This window comes from Larus michahellis, chromosome 2, assembly GCF_964199755.1.
Source record: "Larus michahellis chromosome 2, bLarMic1.1, whole genome shotgun sequence".
Classification (NCBI taxonomy): domain Eukaryota; kingdom Metazoa; phylum Chordata; class Aves; order Charadriiformes; family Laridae; genus Larus; species Larus michahellis.
Genome location: NC_133897.1, coordinates 169,644,621 through 169,670,000, shown reverse-complemented (window position 1 = coordinate 169,670,000; position 25,380 = coordinate 169,644,621). Strand labels below are relative to the sequence as shown.

Here is a 25,380-nt window from a genome sequence, read left to right as displayed (position 1 = left end):
GAAAACCCCTCCGCTGCCTCCCTCCCTCGGCTCTCCTCCCCCCGGAGGCGATGCCTTTTCCGCCTTTCCCTCGTCCCCGTTACGAAGGGGAAGCGTCGGGCTGCGAGGACCAGCTCCCCTGGGACCCCAGGGCCCACCAGCAGCCGGTTACTGGCAGAGACCGACAAAACACCCGGCGTAAAAATTCCCCTGGGACACCCCCCGCCCCACACACACACACACACACCCCCCCCCGGCTTCGTAGTGAGGTGTAAAAGATCTCGCGCTCCCCCCCCAACTCCCCGGGATTCGTCAAAATAAATCCTCCGTACGAGAAATCAGAACAAAGCGACTCTCGCCCACGAAACCTCCCCGTATTTACGCCCGCAAAGGTCTGACCCGGGTCACCCGAGGGCACCCAAGGCAAGAGCAGAAGCATCGGCAATTATTTCTGCCGCCGCGGCGGCGGCGAGGAGGGCAGGCGCAGGGCCCCCCGGGGATTCGATAAGGATGAACAAATTGAGGAAAGAAAAGGGCGTTCCAGGCTGGGAAAGCTTGACTTCACAAATTGCTAATTACCGGAGACAAGACAGGAGGTGACCTGTCAGCACCCGGAGGAAAATGAGAACCGGGACGGGGCAGCGGAGCCCCAGCGCAGCCCGAGCGGCGGCTGCTCCGTTCCGTAAGCCGAGGTGACGCTCGGCAACCGCCAAATAACGGGAGCGTTACAGATGGGGAAGGATTAACTCGTCTTCGCTAGGAAGCAGACGGGGTCAACGCTAGGGAAAACATTCACTGCAAGGGTTGTTTGGGTGAAACACCCCCCCCCTCCCCGCCGCCCCCCCAGAGATGCTCGCGGAAGACGTGGAATTACCCTCCCGGAGAGGCTGAGGGCTCCCCAGGGCTCTCCGCCCGGCGCGGGGGATTTGGAAGTGGATAAAAAGCTTTTCGTTTCTAGGTCACCGGTACCAGCGACCGGCGGGGTTTGGGCAGAGAGGAGGCAGAGCACCGGGGAGGGCTCCTAATCCGGCCCCGGCGGTAGCCCCGCTGCCAGCTGCCAGTCGCAGGCCGGGAAGGCATCCCTCGGTGCCCCGGCCGACGCTGCGGCCTCAAAGAAAAGACCCGTTTTACGGATTTTTACCGCAACCACCCAACCAAGAGCAGGCTCCGTCCCCGGCGGGCGGCGTTCCCTCAGCCGGTGGCGGCGGCGGCGGCGGGCGCAGGGCTGGGAAAGGACGACGCTCCCGAGCAAGGGAGCGTTTCTCGCGGACGAGCGCTGCGTTAATACCTACACGTATCATTACGTACAAACCCATCGACCGGTCCTATAAAACCATCAACCGGCCGCCTCCGTTTCAAGTTCTCCGGGACCCGAGTCCTCAGGGGAACTCCAAAAAAAAATAATAATAATAAAAAAAAAATAATAGCCACGAGACTTTCACCTTCGTCCTTTCAAGCCCCCCCCCGCCCGCTTCGCTCCAGGACCGTTGCCAAGCTCCCCGCCGTCGTTCCCCGTCATTCCCATCAGCGCCCCGGGGACACCGGGGAGCGGGAGCGCCGAGGTTTTGTCGCGGCCGCCCTTCCCAGCGATAACGAGCCGAACCCTCATCACGCTGCTTTAATTAAGCGCTCCCTTGCCTGCTTTAAAGCCGGGCGCCCCGGCTCGATTTTAAACGCTTAAATACAAGCGGCTCCACTCGCAAAGCTGCCGCCGAGCCGCCGGCTCCAGCCCGGGCCGGGGGGGAGGAATCGGGACCCGCATCCCACCGCAGGCCCCGCCGCCGAAAACCGAGGTGGCCTTGTCGGCTCCGCTGGGTGCGGCGGTCGCAACGGGGAGGAGGAGCCGGGGGTGGGGGGAGGCTCGACGACCTGCCTTCGGAAAGGCGCCCGTCCCCTGCCGTGGGTCCCCCTCCTACCGCCCAGGCGTACCCCCATTCCACGACGTGCGACTCGTAGTCCCAGTACTCGCGGGGTCTCTGAGTGTTCACGTCCGCATAGACCCTGGCCCGACTCGGCACTGGCCCCGACATGCTTCCACGGCCAGAGGCGCAGTGCCTCAGTCACCCTAAAAACACAAACACACATGAGTTGGGGTGAGACCAAGGCACGCTGGAGAGAGAAAGAGGAGGGTGAGGAGGGTGAGGAGGGTGGGGTGGGGTGGGGGGGGGGTTTTTTTGCGCGGGGCGGGGGAGTGCCGAGCGGAGCCGGGGTAGGGGGGACGCCGTGCCCGAGCCACCGGCCCGGCGGCGCGTCACCGTTGGGAAGCCGGCTCCGGGCTCCGCAGAGCCGACGGTGGGGTCCCTTCCCAGCCCAGTCCTGGCCCCCCCACCCCCCCCCACCCCCCCCAACCAAAGCGCTCGGCCCACCATTTAGCCGACCCCCTCGGCTCTCCGGCTCCCAAGGGTCCCCGGCAGCGGCCAGGAGCCGTGGGTTTCGCCCCGAACCCGCCAGCTTCGGCCTCCGGCTGCTTCCCCGGTGGGAGGAAAATGGTAAAAGGGAGACGCCGACAGACAAAGGTGGCATCTCCCGAGACGGGGACAAACTCCACCGCGCCGGGGGGCCGGGGGGGGGACACGACACACACGGCCAGGGAGACGGAGAAAGCTGGGGAAGGAGCTCTGCCCGCCCCAGGGACGGAGGCAGCTCTCGGCACCCGGCACGAGCAGGGCTTCGAGCCGGCCCTGGCAGAGGCCAAGGAGCCCCGTGCCAAACCCCGTCACCTCCCCAAGGACGCAGGGGACGGAGCTTTTCCATTCCCCGACAACCGGGAACGACGGGAGCCGTGCGGAGCCGCAGCAAGACCCCGACCCGCTAGGCCAGCAGCTCTCCAGGAGCCCACCGGCCCAGTGAGACCACACATGAGCCCGCTGGCCCAGTGACACTGCATGTGAGCCCACCCGCCCCAGTGACACTGCCTGGGAGCCCACTGGCCCAGTGAGACCACATGTGAGCCCACTGGCCCAATGAGAGACCACACGTGAGCCCACTGGCCCAATGAGACCACACGTGAGCCCACTGGCCCAGTGAGCCCACATGTGAGCCCACCGGTCCAGTGAGATCACACGTGAGCCCACTGGTCCAGTGAGACCACACGTGAGCCCACTGGTCCAGTGAGACCACACGTGAGACCACTGGCCCAGTGATACAGCTTGTGAGCCCACCGGCCCAGTGAGACCACACGTGAGCCCACTGGCCCAGTGAAATCACATGAGAGCCCACTAGCCCAGTGACACTGCATGTGAGCCCACCCGCCCCAGTGACACTGCCTGGGAGCCCACTGGTCCAGTGAGACCACACGTGAGCCCACTGGCCCAGTGAGACCACATGTGAGCCCACTGGCCCAATGAGACCACATGTGAGCCCACCGGCCCCAGTGAGACCACACGTGAGCCCACCGGCCCAATGAGACCACACGTGAGCCCACTGGTCCAGTGAGACCACACGTGAGCCCACCGGCCCCAGTGACACTGCCTGGGAGCCCACTGGTCCAGTGAGACCACCCATGAGACCACTGGCCCAGTGATACAGCTTGTGAGCCCACCGGCCCAGTGAGACCACACGTGAGCCCACTGGCCCAGTGAAATCACATGAAAGCCCACTAGCCCAGTGACACTGCATGTGAGCCCACCCGCCCCAGTGACACTGCCTGGGAGCCCACTGGTCCAGTGAGACCACACGTGAGCCCACTGGCCCAGTGAGACCACACGTGAACCCACTGGCCCAGTGAGCCCACATGTGAGCCCACCGGTCCAGTGAGACCACACGTGAGCCCACTGGTCCAGTGAGACCACACGTGAGCCCACCGGCCCCAGTGACACTGCCTGGGAGCCCACTGGTCCAGTGAGACCACCCATGAGACCACTGGCCCAGTGATACAGCTTGTGAGCCCACTGGCCCGGTGACACTGCATGTGAGCCCATCAGCCCGGTAAGACCACGTGTGAGCCCACTGGCCCGGTGACACCACCTGTGAGCCCACGGGCCCGGTGACACCGCACGCTCTCCCCTTGCGAATCCGTAAATCGAGAGATAGGCGCGCCGGCCGGCCAGGAGCCCCCGCCATTTCCGCAGCCCTTTTTTGGCATTTTTTACCAGCCTCGGCGAGGGTTAATAAGCGTCTCGGAAGGTAGATGCTCCCCAGATGGTAGAGCCGGAGGGAGGCAGCTGCCAGCAGAGCTTGGACCAACAGGATCGGGCCCCCCCCCCACCCCCCGCCTCCCGCCCCGGGCGCCGCAGGGGTTTGCCGTCCGCTCGCTGGAGCGAGCGGAGCTCATTAATCCAGGAAAATAAAGGAATTGGCTGCCAGGTTAACGGGCGCCACCAGCCCAGGCAGCACCCTGCGGCTCGGAGCGGGGTCTGGGGAAGGCGGGGAGGGATAAAAACCACTCAGAAAGTGAAAAACGGAGAAAAATCCCGCCTGGGTCCCATCGGCAGCTACTCGGTGAAATGCGTGCGCGCGGATCCCGGCCACAGAGCAGAGACGTTCCGCTCGGCAGAGAGCGAAAATGGGTGACAAGCGGTGTCCCTCGGGGGTCCGTACTGGGACCAGCACCGCTCAGTATCTCCAGCAACGACACGGACGGTGGGACCGAGGGCACCCGCAACCAGTTGGACAACGACACCAAGCTGTGTCATCCAGAGGATGTCACCCAGAGGGACCCGGCACAGGCTGGAGAGGTGGCCCCCTGTGAACCTCCTGGGCTCCAACCGGGCCAAGGGCAGGGTCCTGCCCCGGGGTGGGGGCAGCCCCCGGTGCCAGCCCAGGCTGGGGGTGGGGGGATGGAGAGCAGCCCTGAGAGAAGGGCTTGGGGGGGCTGGGGAGGGGGGAAACGCTGCCCATGAGCCGGCACCGTGCGCTGGCAGCACAGAAACCCCCCCGCAGCCTGGGCTGCATCCCCAGCAGCGTGGGCAGGGGGGCGAGGGGGGGATTCTGCCCCTCTGCTCCGCTCGGGGGAGACCCCCCTGCAGTGCTGCCTCCAGCCCCGGGGACATCGGGAGGACACGGAGGTGTCGGAGCAGGGCCGGAGGAGGCCCCGGAGATGCCGGGAGGGCTGGAGCCCCTCTGCTGGGAGGACAGGCTGAGAGAGCTGGGGGGGTTCAGCCTGGAGAAGAGAAGGCTCCGCGGAGACCTTCCAGCCCCTTCCAGGCCCTCAAGGGGCTCCGGGAAAGCTGGGGAGGGACTCTGGAGCAGGGAGGGGAGCCACGGGACGAGGGGGAAGGGTTTTAAACCAAAAGAGGGGAGATTGAGATTAAAAATAAGGCAGAAATTCTCCACGATGAAGCTGGTGAGCCCCTGGCCCAGGTTGCCCCGAGAAGCTGTGGCTGCCCCATCCCTGGGGGGGTTCAAGGCCAGGTTGGACGGGGCTTTGGGCAACCTGGGCTAGTTGAAGATGTCCCTGCCCAGGGCAGGGGGTGGCATTGGGTGGCCTTTGAGGGTCCCTTCCCACCCAAACCATTCCGTGATTCCTGGTTCTACGAAAAAGAAAGTTGTCCGGAGGCAGGAAGCCTCTCCTGCCGCTCTGCGCGCCGCGGGGTGCTGCCCGCACCCAGCAAAGATCCCAGGGAAGGCACGGCAGGGTCAGCACACGCTCGGAACAAACCGGGATAGCGCAGGGCCGCGGAGAAGGAAGAGCCAAGGCCGACGGCTTCAAAGAGACTGTGCCGGGGCACAGGCGGACGCGGCGTTCCCGATTATCCTCCGGCAGCGCGGCGAGGGAGACGAGCCAGCACCGAGAAGGCCAGCTCCGTCGGAGAGGTGACATTTGTGCTGCGGCATTGCTGGCATTTGCAGATGGGGGTGAAAAGCGCTGACGGGGAGAAGAGAGCGACCGCAGAGTTATTAGAGAGGGAGAAAAAAATAGCCGGAACGTCGCTCGGGGCACGAGGGAGCGGCCAAGGACACGGGCACAGCACGACCCCCCGGCTCCACGCCGGTGACACGGAGAGCAAGGGCAGGGGCGGCGAACGAGCCGCGGCTCGGGGCTGTGGCCATCCCACCTTCCCGGGGCCGGGGGCGACTCCGCGGGGAGCAATTCCCCGCTCCCATCCAACACGGCTCAACGCGACGGCGCCCGGGCGTTCTCCCCTCCGGCCCCTCCGTTCCCCGCGCCGCGTTCCCCTGGCGCCCGAGGCTTTCGCAACGCGAGGCCGGCGAAACGAGCCGGGGATCCCCGTCATCCCGCCCCACTTTTCAAATATTTTTTTTTTTATCCTGAAGAGCTCGGGAGGGGGGAAAAAAAAGCCAACCTCTCTGTCGCGTGCTCATTTCCAGAGGGGGATTTTGCCTCTAAAGGCTTTTAACGGAAGCGGGGCGCTCGCCGGCAGCTTTCAGACCCGTGCCGCCCCGGCCTCGGAGACGTCGACCACGGTCGGGGGCTTCTCCGGTTTTCTCACGTTTACCACTTTTAGCTCAAAACCGCCGGCGGCAGCTCGCCGGCTCCCTGCGCTTCCCCAGCGCGACGGTCGCTCCCGGCTCCCCTCCGCGAGAGGCGAGATCCGCTGAGGGTTTTTAAACGCAGACGCCAAAGAGACGCGGGCCGCGGCGTTTGGTCTCTCTCTCTAAAAGGGCGACGGCCTCCGTCGCTTTTCGGTAGGGCTCGGCGCCATCCCTCCTCCTCCCCGGCGGCACCACCGAAAGGCAAGCCGCGTTACGGGAGAGGTGCTGAGGTGGAAGGAGCCCCGCGCAGCCCCCCCCCGCCACGGTTCAGCCCCCTCTGACGAAGCGCGGGCGGGACAGGCCCTTCCCCTCAGCGCAGACACGGATCCCCCCAGTCATCCCTCTGAATCCCGTAGGAAAAGGGGGCTGCGGGTCACCACGTCCCCCCGCCGCGGCCGCTACAGCACCCCATCGAGTGACACGGCTCAGGAACGGACCCGGGCGGAGGAAACCCCACGGGCCACCAGCATCCCGCCCGTGATGCTCGCTTCCAAGGGGAGCCCCACCTTGGAAGCATCCCGTATCCCCAGGCAAGCTCAAAGGCCACCATCATCCTCCCCAGGAAGCCCAAAAAAAGCGTCCCCGGGACGCGCTGGCTGGAGTCGTGCGGCCGCCGGTTGCTCTCCACCAGGACGGCACCGTCCCCTCTGCCCGCTCCCCGCTCCCCGCGGTGAGACGCCGCCCGGTCTCCCCCCCAAAGCCCTTCCACGCACCTCTCCCGGTTGGGAAACACCACCCATCCCGTCCGACGGCGCACCGCTGCCCTCCAGCTGGCCCTGGTTGACCATCGTTGGCCGGGGGAACCGGCACAGCCCTCGCCGAGAGCCTGAAACCCTCCCTGAGCTCGTCTCCCCCGCGAGACAAATCCCCAATCTCCAAATCCCTATTGCTGGGCTTTTCCCGCTGGTCGGATCGCCGACTCTCCTCGGCCAGGACCTTTGAGGCTCCGGGAAAAGCATCGAACCTTCACGGCACTAAACAAACTCGCTGCCAACAGGACTTGGGAGAAGGCGGCAGAGAAAGGCCAACGGAGCGGGCGGAGGCGGAGAGCAAGAGCTTAATATCCGTCCGTTCCAGCTCCGGATAACAAACCGGAGGAACACGGTGGACTGAAGCGACGGGGAAGCGGCCGAAAGGACAGAAGCAGCCTGGAAAGCACACGCAGAAGGACGGCTGCGCCACCCAAATACTCCCGTGCCGGGAACTTTTCCAGTCGCGGGGCTGCTCTGGGGAGAAGAGGGACACGGCGGCTGCAAACGCTCCCGCTCTCCCGGCTGAAGCCACCACGGCCGCCTGCGGGAAACATCCACCTGGAGCAGAATCACGGAACGGAGTAGAGGAGGAGGAACGGAGTCCAATCACGGAATGGTTGGGGTGGGAAGGGACCTTTGAAGGCCACGAGGGACACCTCCCACCAGCCCAGGTGGCTCCGAGCCCCCGTCCAACCTGGCCTTGAACTCCACCAGGGATGGGGCAGCCACAGCTTCTCCGGGCGACCTGTTCCAGTCCCTCGCCACCCTCACAGCGAAGGATTTCCTCCTTAGATCTCATCCCGATCTCCCTTCTTTCGGGGCAAAACCCTTCCCCCCTTCTCCGATGGCAACAGGCCCTGCTGAAAAGCCCCTCCCCGTCTTTCTCACAAGCCCCCTCTCAACAGACCAGAACGATTGACGGTGGGAAGGGACCTACAACGACCATCCAGTCCAACTGCCCGACCGACTCCGGGCCGACCAAAAGCTAAAGCAGGTTCTCCAGGGCATTGTCCAAATGTCCTCTTAAACACCGACGACCGCCGCTCCAAGAAGCCTGTTCCAGGGTTTGTTCTCAAAGCAGGACAACCACCCTCCCGGTAAAGAAATGCTTCCTTGAGCAGCCTGGTGTGGCGGGAGGTGTCCCTGCCCACGGCAGAGGGTTGGACTAGACGATCTTTAAGGTCCCTTCCGACTCGAACCATTCTGTGATCCTGATGTTCAGCCTAAACCTCCCCTGGTGCAGCTTTGACCCATCCCCACGTGTCCTGGCCCTGGATCCCAGAGCTCAGCACCTCCCCTCTCCACGTCCCCTCCTCGGGAAGCTGCAGAGCACCATGAGGTCGCCCCTCAGCCTCCCCCTCTCCAAACGAGACAAGCCCAAAGTCCCCGAGGACATTCCTTCCAGCCCTGTCACCTGCTTTGATGCCCTCCTCTGGAGGCGTTCAAGGACCTTGACATCCTTCCTCAAGGAACCCATCCCTGGAGGCGTTCAAGGACCTTCACATCCTTCCTCAAGGAACCCATCCCTGGAGGCGTTCAAGGACCTTTACGTCCTTCCTCAAGGAACCCATCCCTGGAGGCGTTCAAGGACCCTCACATCCTTCCTCAAGGAACCCGTCCCTGGAGGCGTTCAAGGACCTTCACATCCTTCTTCAAGGAACCCGTCCCTGGAGGCTTTCAAGGACCTTCACGTCCTTCCTCAAGGAACCCGTCCCTGGAGGCGTTCAAGGACCTTCACATCCTCCTTCAAGGAACCCGTCCCTGGAGGCGTTCAAGGACCTTCACATCCTTCTTCAAGGAACCCGTCCCTGGAGGCTTTCAAGGACCTCGACATCCTTCTTCAAGGAACCCGTCCCTGGAGGCGTTCACGGACCTTCACATCCTCCTTCAAGGAACCCGTCCCTGGAGGCATTCAAGGACCTTCACATCCTTCTTCAAGGAACCCGTCCCTGGAGGCTTTCAAGGACCTTCACATCCTCCTTCAAGGAACCCGTCCCTGGAGGCATTCAAGGACCTCGACATCCTTCTTCAAGGAACCCGTCCCTGGAGGCTTTCAAGGACCTCGACATCCTTCTTCAAGGAACCCGTCCCTGGAGGCGTTCAAGGACCTTCACATCCTCCTTCAAGGAACCCGTCCCTGGAGGTGTTCAAGGCCAGGCTGGATGGGGGTTTTGAGCAACCCGGTCGAGTTGAAGACGTCCCTGCCCAGGGCAGGGGGGTTGGAACAAGATGATCTTTAAGGTCCCTCTCCCACCCGAACCATTCTGTGACTCTACGATTCTACAGCTCAATGGTGGGGCCCAGCCCTTGCAGACAGCGCCCAAGGTTCTTCATGACCCCCGCGTCCCTCAGCGCGGCCGCTGCGCCAACAGGAGCCCCCACTCAAGGGCACTCTGCGGTCGTCCGGGTGGCTGCCTCAACGCATCCCCCTGGATCGAGTGGAATTTTGGCAGCCAAAACGAAGGAATCCACGCAGGGCTCCAGCCGGAGCTCGGCACCACCTTCGCCCTCACGGAGTGACGGCGACACGGTGTAAACCCACCGCGGGCAGAAGGCTGGAAAACACCCGGAGGAGCTGCAGATGAAAAAAAAGCGTCTTTCGAGATGGGTTTATGCGAATTAAGAAGGGAGAGGAGGAGTCCGGCGAGTGCCACCGGCCAAGGCTCCCACCCCGGCGGGAGCACACGAAGCCGATGCACTGCCCCGCACGCCGCGACTCTCCCGGGAGGTTTTAAGGAGCTCAGAGGCGAAGGGACCAACTTCACGTCCTCCCTTAAACTCATCGACGAGTGAAGAAATGTTCTCAGGAGCGTCTACCACGAAAAAAACCCAAGGAGAAACCCACGAAAATGCCGATTTGGGAACAGGATGAGCCAGGGAGGATGCGGAGAGAGCGGAGGGCGCCGGCAGGCGAAGTCAGCTTGGCCGCAGCTCCTCGAATAGCCGACCGTGGGGCGAAACGCCAAAGGGCAGAGGCCGCAGCGGGAAGAGGAAGGAAGATGAAGGCCACCGTCCCCTCTCCTGAGGTCCGGACAGCCCGGGGAGCCTCACGGAGAGCCCGGGATACTCGGGAGAATCCCGAAGCAGATCCCTGCGGCTGATTTCAGACGCCGACAGCCCCGTGGACAACCTGCCTCAGGCAGCGATACGGCCACCGCCCAGAGCCCAGCCGCTGGCCCCGGCAGCCGCGGTGCGGAGCAGGAGCCTCACCGGTTTCTATCCGAGCTGACAAACCCACGGAGGCAAAAGGCAGCCGGGAAAGCAAGGATAGATGTTTCCAGGAGAGATGCTGCCTCTGATGGGGCCGAGCGCTCCGGCTCCCAGCTCCCCCGATCCCGACCCTCCTGATCCTGAATCTCCGGCTCCCGATTCCCCTGCTCCTGAATCTCCAGCTCCCAACTCTCCTGCTCCCAACTCCCCTGATCCTGAATCTCCAGCTCCCAACTCTCCTGATCCCAACTCTCCTGCTCCTGAATCTCCACCTCCCGACTCTCCTCATCCCGACTCCCCTGCTCCTGAATCTCCTGATCCCAATTCCCCTGCTCCTGACTCCCCTGTTCCTGAATCTCCAGCTCCCAACTCTTGTGATCCCAGCTCTCCTGACTCTCCTGCTCCTGAATCTCCAGCTCCGGGCTCCCCAGCTCCTGACTCTCCTGTTCCTGAATCTCCTGCTCCCAGTTCTCCAGCTCCCCGCTCCCCTGTTCCTGAATCTCCAGCTCCTGACTCTCCTGATCCCATTTCCCCTGATCCCGACTCCCCTGATCCTGAATCCCCAGCTCCCGACTCCCCAACTCCCAACTCTCCTGCTCCTGAATCTCCAGCTCCCAGTTCTCCTGATTCCAACTCTCCTGATCCTGAATCTCCACCTCCCGACTCCCCAGCTCCCAACTCTCCAGTTCCCGACTCCCCTGTTCCTGAATTTCCGGCTCCCGACTCTCATGATCCCAACTCCCCTGCTCCTGAATCTCCAGTTCCTGGCTCCCCAGCTTCCAACTCTCCTGTTCCTGAATCTCCTGCTCCCAATTCTCCAGCTCCCGACTCCCCTGCTCCTGAATCTCCACCTCCCAACTCTCCTGCTCCCATTTCCCCTGATCCCGACTCCCCTGATCCTGAATCCCCAGCTCCCGACTCCCCAACTCCCAGCTCTCCTGCTCCTGAATCTCCTGCTCCTGAATCTCCAGCTCCCGACTCCCCAGCTCCAGGCTCCCCAGCTCCCGACTCTCCTGCTCCTGAATATCCAACTCCCGACCCTGCTGATCCCAATTCCCCAGCTCCCGCCTCTCTTGCTCCTGAACCTCCAACTCCCGACTCTCCTGCTCCCAATTCCCCTGCTCCTGAATCTCCTGCTCCCAATTCTCCAGCTCCCGACTCCCCTGTTCCCGACTTTCCACCTCCCTGGCGGGGTAAGGAGCGGGGAAGAGCAGGGAAGTCCCAGCCCCGCGGGTCGGGAAGCCGGGAGTGAGCTGCAAACAGGGGAGTGCGATTGTTCTTCAGAGGGAGACGGGGCCGATTCTCCGCTCCGGAGTTCAGGAGCCGGGTCAGATCCCGCCTGCCAGAGTGAAAACCATTCTCCCGCTGTTCCCAGCCGCTGCGGTGAAGGCACGGCAAGCGTCCCGCTCCTCCCAGGCAAAGGGATTGCGCCCCAATTTTTAAGCAATTCAAACACGTTTAAAACGGCCGCGGCTTTTTAAAAAGCTGCCGGAACCTCTCCTCAGCACCAGCTACTCGGGAACGGCGGGTACGGGATACGGGATACGGGATACGGGCGAGCTTCCAACCCCAATTTCCAACGCCGAGGTGGGAGAAGACCGAACCCCCTCCGTTTCCTGAGGCTGGGCAGCTCCCCGCCTCCAGCCGCCTCCGCGAAGGGCTCGCCCGACCTCCCCGTCTTGAACGCCGCGGCCCTCACGGTCCTGGCGGGGGTCCGGAGAGAAGCCCCCGGCGCCGGGGCCGTGACGGGTAAAGGGGGCTGGAACGCTCTGGGCTCAACGTGGGATCCCCCATCCGACGCCATCGGCAGGCCCAGGGGGACAAGCGTCGCCGCTGGGTGACGGAAAAATAAATCGAGGTGACATTTTGGGTTGGGTGGGACCCGCAGAAAAGCCGGGGGAAAACAACGCAGCGCAACTCCCCGAGACGTTCTCCCGCGCTCGGGCAGCGGGGCCGGAAAGAGCCGGCGGGGCAAAGGTAGGACCCAGCCGACCGCGCGGCGGCGGAGCGCGGATCGACGAGGCTTCCTTATCGGAAACGGGATTTCCCCAGGAGATGGGAATAAGGGCAATCCGCAGCCCGTCATCACGGCTGCCGCCAGCCCGTAGGATCAAACCACGCAACTTCTCCCGGTATTTAGCGGGAAGGACGCAGACGTTCTGCGGGTGTGAAAGAGGGAGGCGGGCCGAGGTGCACGGGCCGAGGGCGCAGCCCCCAGTCCCCACGGCAGAGCCGGTGACACGCTCCCCGGCGTCATCCACAGCGGAGGGGAAGGGGAACGTCACCCGCGCCGGCCAACCCTCCCGTGACGGGCACCCGAGGCGCAGAGGGCGAGACGGGGACGTCCCGCCGGGCGGCAGGGCGGGCAGGGGGACGGGGACGGGCTGGAGCTGGAGGGAAGCATCACGCGAAACAGCGGCTGGAGAAAAGGAATCGTGGAATCAGGGAACGGTTTGGGTGGGAAGGGACTTTTAAAGGCCACCCAGTGCCACCCCCTGCCCTGGGCAGGGACATCTTCAACTAGCCCAGGTTGCCCAAAGCCCCGGCCAACCTGGCCTTGAACCCCTCCAGGGATGGGGCAGCCACAGCTTCTCCGGGCAACCTGGGCCAGGGGCTCACCAGCTTCGTCATGGAGAATTTCTGCCTTATTTTTAATCTCAATCTCCCCTCTTTTGGTTTAAAACCCTTCCCCCTCGTCCCGTGGCTCCCCTCCCTGCTCCAGAGTCCCTCCCCAGCTTTCCCGGAGCCCCTTTAAGGGCCTGGAAGGGGCTGGAAGGTCTCCACGGAGCCTTCTCTTCTCCAGGCTGAGCAACCCCAAGAAAAAAATGAATCCGTCCGGGATCGAAGCTGAAAGCTGCGCCGGGGTGACCGTGTTCTTAGGGGAAAAGAAACGGGAAGACGAGCGGGTCCCATCCCAAAAAGAGAACAAACGGCAGCGTCTTGTTCAGTTCCCACCCTCCTGCTCCCGCCTCGTGTGCCCTGAGCAGGGACCGGGGCTTCAGAGCCCCTGTTTCAGCCCCAACGATTCCGCAATTCAGGAGTGTTCAGCTCCAAAAGGGACCGCCCGGCTCCGGGGCTGTCCCCTCCTCATTCCCAGGCCGTTACATTCCCCGTTTTCCCCCGCACCCAGCCAAGGGTTTGCCAGGCTTCCAGCCCCTGGGGGACAACGCTGCGGGCCACGGGCAGAGCACGCGGATTTAAGCTTAATCCCCTCGGAGTCCCCGTCCTTCCCAGCCCCATCGCTACGAGGAAGGGAGCGGTTTGGCCGGATCGGGATGCAGGGCCAGCGGTGGTTTGGCCAGTCGGGATGCAGGTCCGTCAGCGGTTCGGCCGGATCGGGATGCGGGGCCGGCAGCAGTTTGGCCGGATCAGGATGCGGGTCCAGCAGCGGTTTGGCCGGATTGGGATGTAGGTCCAGCAGCGCTTTGGGCGGATCGGGATACGGCGCCGGGAGCAGTTTGGCTGGGTCGGGATGCAGGTCCGGCAGCGGTTCGGCCAGGTTGGGATACAGCTCCGGGAGCAGTTTGGCTGGGTCGGGATGCAGGTCCGGCAGCGGTTCGGCCAGGTTGGGATACGGCTCCGGGAGCAGTTTGGCTGGGTCGGGATGCAGGTCCGGCAGCGGTTCGGCCAGGTTGGGATGTGGGTCCGGCAGTGGTCTGGCCAGATGGGATGTGGTGCCGGGAGCGGTTTGGCTGGGTCGGGATGCAGATCCGGCAGCAGTTTGTCTGTGTCGGGATGCAGCGCCGGGAGCAGTTTGGCCGGATCAGGATGCGGGTCCAGCAGCGGTTTGGCCGGATTGGGATGTAGGTCCAGCAGCGCTTTGGGCGGATCGGGATACGGCGCCGGGAGCAGTTTGGCTGGGTCGGGATGCAGGTCCGGCAGCGGTTCGGCCAGGTTGGGATACGGCTCCGGGAGCAGTTTGGCTGGGTCAGGATGCAGGTCCGGCAGCGGTTCGGCCAGGTTGGGATGTGGGTCCGGCAGTGGTCTGGCCAGGATGGGATGTGGTGCCGGGAGCGGTTTGGCTGGGTCGGGATGCAGATCCGGCAGCAGTTTGTCTGTGTCGGGATGCAGCGCCAGGAGCAGTTTGACTGGATCAGGATGTGGCACCGGCAGAAGTTTGGCTGGTTGGGATGCGGCTCCGGGAGCAGTCTCGCTGGTTGGGATGCAGCTCCGGGAGCAGTTTGGCTGGATGGGGATGCGGCACCGGCAGCAGTTTGGCTGGTTGGGATGCGGCTCCGGGAGCAGTTTGGCTGGGTCGGGATGCGGCACCGGCAGCAGTCTCGCTGGTTGGGATGCAGCTCCGGGAGCAGTTTGGCTGGATGGGGATGCGGCACCGGCAGCAGTTTGGCTGGATGGGATGCGGGTCCAGCAGGGATTTGGCTGGTTGGGATGTGGGTTCGGAAGCAGCTTGGCCGGGTCGGGATGCGGGTCTGGCAGCGATCTGGCCTGGAAAGCGTTGCCGCAGCCGGGCTGGTTGCCCGCGACCGGTTCAGGTTTCCAGCTTGAAATCCCAGCGCTGGCAGGAACGCACGGAGACGCGGACCCCGCGTTCCCGCATGCGCCCTTAAGTCATCCTCGGAAGAGGGAAGGCTCCGGAGGCAGGCGCCCAATAACGGACTTCACTCGTTTTAAATGAGCGCCATCGCTTCGTTCCGCCCGAGCGCACGGCGGCGAGCGGGCTGGAACGGCGGCGGCCGAGGGTGCCGGGCCCCTTCACCTGGGCAAGGTGGGCTCAGCCGGCCCCGTGCCCAACGGCCGTCACCAAGCCCTCGCTCGCCAGGAACCGGCCCCTTCTCCCGCCGGCTCACGGAGTCACCCAGCTTGGAAAAGACCTTTCAGATCCCGGAGTCCAACCGTCAACCCAACGCTGCCAAGTCACCGCTAAACCGCCTCCCTCCGCGCCGCGTTCCCCCAGGATTCCCAGGTCTCTCTCCGTTCTCCAGCCCCGACCCGTACCGGTCCGCGGCGGGTTATTCCTTCCCCGGCGCGTGGACCTTGTTGAACCTCGTGAGGTTCCCTCTCCTCCCAACTCTCCAGGTCTCGCTGAACGGGTGACGCAACCTTCCGGCGCGTCAGTTTTGTGCCACCAGCAAACGTGCCGAGGGTACGCTCCGTCCCCCCTCATCGAGGGCGTTGGGGAACGCGTTGAACGTGACTGGAGCCAGTCCCGGCCACCGGGCAACGCCCGTAACTACAGGCCACCAACTGGACTCGGCGCCGCCGGTCCCAACCCCCTGAGCTCTGCTGCCACCCGGCCGTCCTCCACCCGCCTCGCCGTCCCCTCACCCGACCCACCCTCCCCGAGCTTCCTACGAGGGCGTCGCGGGAGACGGCGTCAAAAGCCTCGCCGACGCGGAGGGAGACGACGTCCCTTGCTCTGCCCTCGTGGGCGGGAGGGGACGGTGACGGAGGGCCGTCTGACTGGTCAAGCGCCATTTCCCCTCGGTGAAGCCACGCCGACCGCTCCCGACAACTCGCGCCTCCTCGCGGGACACGTTCTCCAGACCCTTCCCCGGTTTCCTTCGGACACGAACCCAACACCCAACATCCCAGGCCAAACCGGACGGGGCTCGGAGCAACCCGGGTCGGCGGGAGATGTCCCTGCCCGGGGCAGGGGGGTGGGACTCGACGGGCCTTTCCATGTCCCTTCCCACCCAAACCATTCCGTGATTCCACCATTCCGGTTTCAACCACGCTTCCGCCCCACCCCGCAGGCGCCGCGACCGCACAAACCCTCCCGTCCCCGAAGAGCGGGAGCCGGGCGCGTCGTCCGCAGCCTCTCGGCATCGTCATCCCGTTGCCGAAAGACTTCTCCTAATTGCCGCCGGCGGCGGGTGCCTCAGGAGAAGGGCCGGGAGCGCGGGGGGAGCCGGCTTGGTCGAGGCCGGGTTTGGGAGAGAGGGGAGGCAGCGAGGGGTCGGGAGCCGAAATTCCGACATTTCCGCATCCGGCGGCGGGTTTTGAGGTGGTTGGAAGAAACGGGGAGATTCCAGAGGAGGAACGGGCGAAAAGCCGCGACAATGGCACCTCCCGTCCCCACCGGCCGGAAACGCCTCCGAACGGTGACGTTCTAAAAAATTCCTCGTCGGTGCCTAGAAAAAGGGGGTGGGATCCGGGAACGGCCAGAGAATCCGGCCCCGGAGCAAAGCCGGGGCTCCCGGGCCGGTACCGGGCCCCCGACGCGGCTCCAGGAAGGCGGATTCGTTAGCGCAAGGAAAATCTCGGCGAGTTCGGCCAGAAACGGTTAACGAAGGGATAAGCAAAGTTCGTTACGTCCTTCCCACCCCTCCCGGCAGCAGAAACCCCAGCTCCCCGGTAATTAATTAATTAACGGTAATTAATTACGGCTGCGTTTGGCTAACGGCCCCCCCCCCCCCCCCCCCCCCAGGCTTGGAAAGGAGAAATTTTCCGTAGTAAAACACGAGAATCTGGTAAAAAAAACTCAGCGCTGGCTCCTGCCCCGGCTGCCGCCGCGACCGCTCGCCCCGGGCGCCGCACGGCACCCGCCGGCACCCACCGCCTGGCACCCACCGCCTGGCACCCACCGCCTGGCACCCGCGTGCCGGCAGCGCCCGGCCCTCCCGGCCGTAGCCCAGCACCGAGAGGCACCGACGGGTCACGCACCGCGTCACCGCGTCACCCGCAGCCGGCTGGGGACGGCGCCGGGCACCTCTGCCCAACGCCATCCCCTGCCCCACGGCGCCGCTGCACAGCCCCACAGGACAAGCCCTGCCCCACACGGAGCACTCCCCCCTTGCCCCACACTTCACCCCTACAGCCCCATGGGGCACCCCCCTGCACCCCTACAGCCCCACATGACACCCCCCTGCCCCACACCTCACCCATACAGCCCCATGGGGCACCTCCCTGCCCCACACCTCACCCCTGCAGCCCCACATGACACCCGCCTGCCCCACAGCTCCAGCCCCACGGGGCACCTCCCTGCCCCACACTTCACCCCTACAGCCCCATGGGGCACCCCCCTGCACCCCTACAGTCCCACATGACACCTGCCTGCCCCACACCTCACCCATACAGCCCCACGGGGCACCTCCCTGCCCCACACCTCACCCCTACAGCCCCACATGACACCCCCCTGCCCCACACCTCACCCCTACAGCCCCACATGACACCCGCCTGCCCCACAGCTCCAGCCCCACGGGGCACTCCCTTGCCCCACACTTCACCCCTACTGCCCCATGGGGTACCCCCCTGCACCCCTACAGCCCCACATGACACCCACCTGCCCCACACCTCTAGCCCCACGGGGCACCTCCCTGCCCCACACCTCACCCCTACAGCCCCACATGACACCCGCCTGCCCCACACCTCCAGCCCCACGGGGCACCTCCCTGCCCCACACCTCACCCCTACAGCCCCACATGACACCCCCCTGCCCCACACCTCACCCCTACAGCCCCAAATGACACCCGCCTGCCCCACACCTCCAGCCCCACGGGGCACCTCCCTGCCCCACACCTCACCCCTACAGCCCCACATGACACCCCCCTGCCCCACACCTCACCCATACAGCCCCACATGACACCCCCCTGCCCCACACCTCCAGCCCCACGGGGCACCTCCCTGCCCCACACCTCACCCCTACAGCCCCACAGGACACCCGCCTGCCCCACACCTCCAGCCCCACGGGGCACTCCCTTGCCCCACACTTCACCCCTACAGCCCCATGGGGCACCCCCCTGCACCCCTACAGCCCCACATGACACCCCCCTGCCCCACACCTCACCCCTACAGCCCCACATGACACCCACCTGCCCCACATCTCACCCCTACAGCCCCACATGACACCCGCCTGCCCCACACCTCCAGCCCCGTGGGGCACTCCCCTGCCCCACACCTCACCCCTACAGCCCCACATGACACCTACCTGCCCCACACCTCACCCCTACAGCCCCACATGACACCCGCCTGCCCCACACCTCACCCATACAGCCCCATGGGGCACCTCCCTGCCCCACACCTCACCCCTACAGCCCCACATGACACCCCCCTGCCCCACACCTCACCCCTGCAGCCCCACACGACACCCACCTGCCCCACACCTCCAGCCCCATGGGGCACCTCCCTGCCCCACACCTCACCCCTACAGCCCCACATGACACCCGCCTGCCCCACACCTCCAGCCCCACGGGGCACCTCCCTGCCCCACACCTCACCCCTACAGCCCCACATGACACCCGCCTGCCCCACACCTCCAGCCCCACGGGGCACCTCCCTGCCCCACACCTCACCCCTACAGCCCCACATGACACCCCCCTGCCCCACACCTCACCCATACAGCCCCACATGACACCCCCCTGCCCCACACCTCCAGCCCCACGGGGCACCTCCCTGCCCCACACCTCACCCCTACAGCCCCACATGACACCCCCCTGCCCCACACCTCCAGCCCCACATGACACCCCCCTGCCCCACACCTCACCCCTACAGCCCCACATGACACCTCCCTGCCCCACACCTACAGCCCCACATGACACCCCCCTGCCCCACACCTCACCCCTACAGCCCCACATGACACCCGCCTGCCCCACACCTCTAGCCCCACGGGGCACCTCCCTGCCCCACACCTCACCCCTACAGCCCCACATGACACCCGCCTGCCCCACACCTCCAGCCCCACGGGGCACCTCCCTGCCCCACACCTCACCCCTACAGCCCCACATGACACCCCCCTGCCCCACACCTCACCCCTACAGCCCCACATGACACCAGCCTGCCCCACACCTCCAGCCCCACGGGGCACCTCCCTGCCCCACACCTCACCCCTACAGCCCCACATGACACCCCCCTGCCCCACAGCTCCAGCCCCACGGGGCACTCCCTTGCCCCACACTTCACCCCTACAGCCCCATGGGGCACCCCCCTGCACCCCTACAGCCCCACATGACACCCGCCTGCCCCACACCTCACCCCTACAGCCCCACATGACACCCGCCTGCCCCACAGCTCCAGCCCCACAGGGCACTCCCTTGCCCCACACTTCACCCCTACAGCCCCATGGGGCACCCCCCTGCACCCCTACAGCCCCACATGACACCTGCCTGCCCCACATCTCACCCCTACAGCCCCACATGACACCCGCCTGCCTCACACCTCCAGCCCCATGGGGCACCTCCCTGCCCCACACCTCACCCCTACAGCCCCACAGGACACCCCCTGCCCCACACTTCACCCGTACAGCCCCATGGGACACCTCCCTGCCCCACACCTCACCCCTACTGTCCCACATGACACCCACCTGCCCCACACCTCACCCTTACAGCCCCATGGGGCACCTCTCTGCCCCACACCTCACCCATACAGCCCCACATGATACCCCCCTGCCCCACATCTCACCCCTACAGCCCCATGGGGTACCCGCCTGCCCCTCATCTCACCCCTACAGCCCCATGGGGCATCCCCCTGCCCCACATTTCACCCCTACAGCCCCACATGACACCCCCCTGCCCCACACCTCTAGCCCCGTGGGGCACCTCCCTGCCCCACACCTCACCCCTACTGTCCCACATGACACCCACCTGCCCCACACCTCACCCATACAGCCCCATGGGGCACCTCCCTGCCCCACACCTCACCCCTACAGCCCCACATGACACCCCCCTGCCCCACACCTCACCCCTGCAGCCCCACATGACACCCGCCTGCCCCACACCTCCAGCCCCATGGGGCACCCCCCTGCACCCCTACAGCCCCACATGATACCCCCCTGCCCCACACCTCACCCCTACAGCCCCATGGGGTACCTGCCTGCCCCTCATCTCACCCCTACAGCCCCATGGGGCATCCCCCTGCCCCACATTTCACCCCTACAGCCCCACATGACACCCCCCTGCCCCACACCTCCAGCCCCGTGGGGCACCTCCCTGCCCCACACCTCACCCCTACAGCCCCACAGGACACCCCCTGCCCCACACTTCACCCCTACAGCCCCACAGGACACCCCCTGCCCCACACTTCACCCCTACAGCCCCATGGGGCACCCCCTGCCCCACACCTCACCCAGGAGAGCCCCTCACGGACGGGACCCCAAGGCCAGGCGGCCCACAGGGACCCCCGCAGTGGGGCAGGCCCCCCCCGACACGGCCCTTGCACACTCACACCCCCCCGCCCCCCCGGCCGGGCACACCAGGACCCCTCGGGGGGCACCCCCCCTCTGACCCCCCCGGCCCCACTGACACCCAGCACCCGCGGCCCCGGCGACCCACTCTGGGTGTCCCGATGAAGGGTGTCCCCAACACCCCCCCTCCTGCGCCCCAGGTCCCCACACCCCGTCACCCCGCCCCACGCTCACCATCACACCTACCCCCCCCCCCGTTCACCATCACACCCCCCCCCACACCCCCGTGTTCACCATCACACCCCCACACACACCCCCGTGTTCACCATCACACCCCCCACCCTCCATGTTCACCCCCCCACACACCCTGTGTACACCCCCACACCCCCCGTGTTCACCCCCGCACCCCCACATACCCCTTCACCCGCACTCACAGCCCCCCCCCCCGCTCACCACCCCCCAGAAACAAGCACTCACACACCGTCACACGCACCCCCCCGCTGTCACACACCCCCCGCTGTCACACCCCCTCACACCCCCCCGCTGTCACACCCCCTCACACCCCCCCCGCTGTCACACCCCCTCACACACCCCCCACTCACACCCCGTCACACTCACACCCCCCCACTCACACCCCCCACACTCACACCCCGTCACACTCACACCCCCACACTCACACCCCCCCACACACCCCCACACTCACACCCCCCCCACTCACACACCCCCCACTCACACACCCCGTCACACTCACACCCCCACACTCACACCCCCCCACTCACACCCCCCACACTCACACCCCGTCACACTCACACCCCCACACTCACACCCCCCCACACACCCCCACACTCACACCCCCCACACTCACACCCCCAACACTCACAACCCCCACACTCACACCCCCCCACACTCACACCCCATCACACTCACACCCCATCACACTCACACCCCCAACACTCACACCCCCCCACACTCACACCCCCCCACACTCACACCCCATCACACTCACACCCCCAACACTCACACCCCCCACTCACACCCACCCCCCCCACACTCACCCCCCATCACACTCACACCCCCAACACTCACACCCCCCCACACTCACACCCCCCCACACTCACACCCCATCACACTCACCCCCCCACACTCACACCCCCCCACACTCACCCCCCCACACTCACACCCCCACACTCACACCCCCCCACACTCACACCCCCCCACACTCACACCCCGCCACACTCACACCCCGTCACACTCACACCCCCCCACACTCACACCCCCACACTCACACCCCCAACACTCACACCCCCCCACACTCACACCCCCACACTCACACCCCATCACACTCACACCCCATCACACTCACACCCCCAACACTCACACCCCCCCACACTCACACCCCCCCACACTCACACCCCATCACACTCACACCCCATCACACTCACGCCCCATCACACTCACGCCCCCCCACACTCACGCCCCCCCACACTCACGCCCCCCCACACTCACACCCCGTCACACTCACACCCCCCACTCACACCCCATCACACTCACCCCCATCACACTCACCCCCCCCACACTCACACCCCCCCACACTCACACCCCCCCACACTCACACCCCCCACACTCACACCCCGTCACACACACACCCCCCCACACACACACCCCCCCACACACACCCCCACACTCACACCCCATCACACTCACACCCCATCACACTCACACCCCCCACACTCACACCCCGTCACACGCACACCCCCCCCACTCACAGCCCCCCACACTCACACCCCCACACTCACACCCCGTCACACTCACACCCCGTCACACTCACACCCCCCACACTCACACCCCCACACTCACACCCCGTCACACTCACACCCCGTCACACTCACACCCCCCACACTCACACCCCGTCACACTCACACCCCGTCACACTCACACCCCCCCACACTCACACCCCCACACTCACACCCCATCACACTCACACCCACCTGCACACCCCCCCGCTCCTCCCACCCCATCCCGCTCACACCCCCGCACTCCCCCTCACACCTGCACTCCCCCCCCCACGCCCCCTTCGCACACGCACACCCCGTCGCACACCCAAACACCCCTCACACCCCCACCCCCTCACACTCCCACCCCCCCACACACTCAACCCATCACACTCACACCCCCCACACCCACACACCCCCTCCCTCACACTCACCCCCCCATCACGCTCACAACCCCCCCACACTCACCCCCCATCACACTCACAACCCCCCCACCCCACCACACTCACACTCATCCCCACACCCACTCACCCCCCATCACACTCACAACCCCCCCACACTCACCCCCACCCTCACACCCCCCACCCCATCACACTCACACACCCCCTCGCTCACACTCACACTCAGCCTCACACCCCCCCACACACTCACCCCCCCACACTCACCCCCATCACGCTCACAACCCCCCCACACTCACCCCCCATCACACTCACCCCCCCCACCCCATCACACTCACACACCCCCTCGCTCACACTCACACTCAGCCTCACACCCCCACACACACTCACCCCCCCCACACTCACCCCCATCACACTCACAACCCCCCCACCCCACCACACTCACACTCATCCCCACACCCACTCACCCCCCATCACACTCACCCCCCCACCCCATCACACTCACCCCCCCCACCCCATCACACTCACACACCCCCTCGCTCACACTCACACTCAGCCTCACACCCCCCCACACACTCACCCCCCCACACTCACCCCCATCACGCTCACAACCCCCCCACACTCACACTCATCCCCACACCCACTCACCCCCCCATCACACTCACACCCCCCACCCCATCACACTCACACACCCCCTCGCTCACACTCACACTCAGCCTCACACCCCCCCACACACTCACCCCCCCACACTCACCCCCATCACGCTCACAACCCCCCCACACTCACACTCATCCCCACACCCACTCACCCCCCCATCACACTCACACCCCCCACCCCATCACACTCACACACCCCCTCGCTCACACTCACACTCAGCCTCACACCCCCCCACACACACTCACCCCCCCACACCCCCCACCCCATCACACTCACAACCCCCCCACACTTACCCCCCATCACACTCACCCCCCCCACCCCATCACACTCACACTCACCCCCACACCCACTCACCCCCCCCGCACTCACAACCCCCCCACACTCACAACCCCCCCACACTCACTCCCACCCTCACCCCCCCCACCCCATCACACTCACACACCCCCTCGCTCACACTCACACTCAGCCTCACACCCCCCCACACTCACCCCCCCCATCACCCCCCCCCCCCCCCCCCCACTCACCCCCACACCCCCCCCCTCACCCCCACATGAACTCACACCCTGGCACCCCATCACACGCACCCCCCCCACACTCACCCTCACACCCCCCCCACTCACACCCCCCCACTCACAGCCCCCCCACATTCACCCTCACACCCCCCACTCACAACCCCCCCCACTCAACCTCCCCCCCACTCACAGCCCCCCCAGCCCCCCCCCACACTCACACCCCATCACACTCACCCCCCCACTCACACTCACCCTCAGACCCCCCCACTCACACACCCCCCACTCACAACCCCCCCCACTCAACCTCCCACCCACTCACAGCCCCCCACACTCACCCCCCCACACACTCACCCTCACACCCCCCCACTCACACCCCCCCCACCCAACCTCCCCCCCACTCACAGCCCCCCCAGCCCCCCCCCACTCACACTCACCCTCACCCCCCCACACTCACAGCCCCCCCCACACACTCACCCCCCCACTCAACAACCCCCCCCCACTCACCCCCACCCCCCCACATTCCCCCTCCCCGCCAATTCCCCCCCGCCCCCCCTCAAGCTTAACCCCCCTTCCCCTCCCCCCCCCCCCCCCGGCCACCCCTCCCCGCCCCTCCCCCCTCCCCTCACTCCCCCCCACTCTCCCCCCTCCCCTCCCCCATCCGAGCCCCCCCCCCGCGCCCCCGCTGTCCCCTCACCGGTGGGGCCGGGCCCGGGGGGTGCCGGGGGGGGGGGGGAGGGGGATGCCGGGGCCTACCTGGCCCGGCGCGGCGGGGAGGGGCGCTGCCTCCCCTCCGCTGGGGGTGACAAGATGGCGGCGGCTCCTGGCGGCGGCGCCCTCGGACGGGCCGCGCCCCTCCGGGACGACAGGGGGCGCCACCGCCCCGCGCCCCGCCGCCGGCAAGGGACGGAGCGCCGCCTCCCGCGCGCCGCCGCCGCCGCCACACTGCGCCTGCGCGGGGGGAGCGGGCGGGGAAAGGGGCGTGGCCACGGGGAGGAAAGGGGCGGGGCCACGGGCGGGGCGGGGCGACTGGGATGGGGACCAGTGCTCCCAGTTCGCCCAGTGCTCCTCGGACTGGTACCAGTGCTCCCAGTGCTCCTGGGACTGGGACTGGGACTGGGACTGGGACTGGGACCAGTGCCCCCAGTGCCCCTAGCGCTCCCAGTGCTCCCGGGCCTGGGACCAGTGCTTCCAGTGCTCCTGGGACTGGGACCAGTGCTCCCGGGGCTAGGACCAGTGCTCCCAGTGCTCCTGGGACTGGGACCAGTGCTTCCAGTGCTCCCACTGCTCCCAGTGCTCCCGGGGCTGGGACCAGTGTCTCCAGTGCTCCTCGGACTGGGACCAGTGCTCCCAGTGCTCCCGGGGCTGGGGCCAGTGTCTGCAGTGCTCCTGGGACTGGGACCAGTGCCCCCAGTGCCTCCAGGGCTTCCAGTGCTCCCGGTGCTCCTGGGACTGGGACTGGGACTGGGACCAGTGCCCCCAGTGCCCCTAGCGCTCCCAGTGCTCCCGGGCCTGGGACCAGTGCTCCCGGGGCTAGGACCAGTGCTCCCAGTGCTCCTGGGACTGGGACCAGTGCTTCCAGTGCTCCCA

At 66.0% G+C, this 25,380-nt stretch overlaps 1 protein-coding gene across 6 annotated transcripts in view; it reads right to left on the bottom strand.

Moving 5' to 3' along the window:
• Positions 1 to 24,704, bottom strand: part of LOC141739899 (casein kinase II subunit alpha-like) — a 39,273-nt gene extending 14,569 nt beyond the window's left edge. The window contains exons 1-2 of one of the 6 annotated variants that reach the window (XM_074578106.1): positions 24,547 to 24,704; positions 1,909 to 2,044 (exon numbers count right to left, since the gene is read on the bottom strand). In XM_074578106.1, the coding sequence (XP_074434207.1) occupies positions 1,909 to 2,009 (101 nt within the window). In that variant the 5' untranslated portion in view covers positions 2,010 to 2,044; positions 24,547 to 24,704. Of the gene's footprint in view, positions 1 to 1,908; positions 2,045 to 6,224; positions 6,652 to 24,487 lie in introns of those variants that run through there. The other 5 variants (XM_074578104.1, XM_074578105.1, XM_074578107.1 and 2 more) reach the window with 5 other exon arrangements.
• Positions 24,705 to 25,380: the final 676 nt, after the last annotated feature.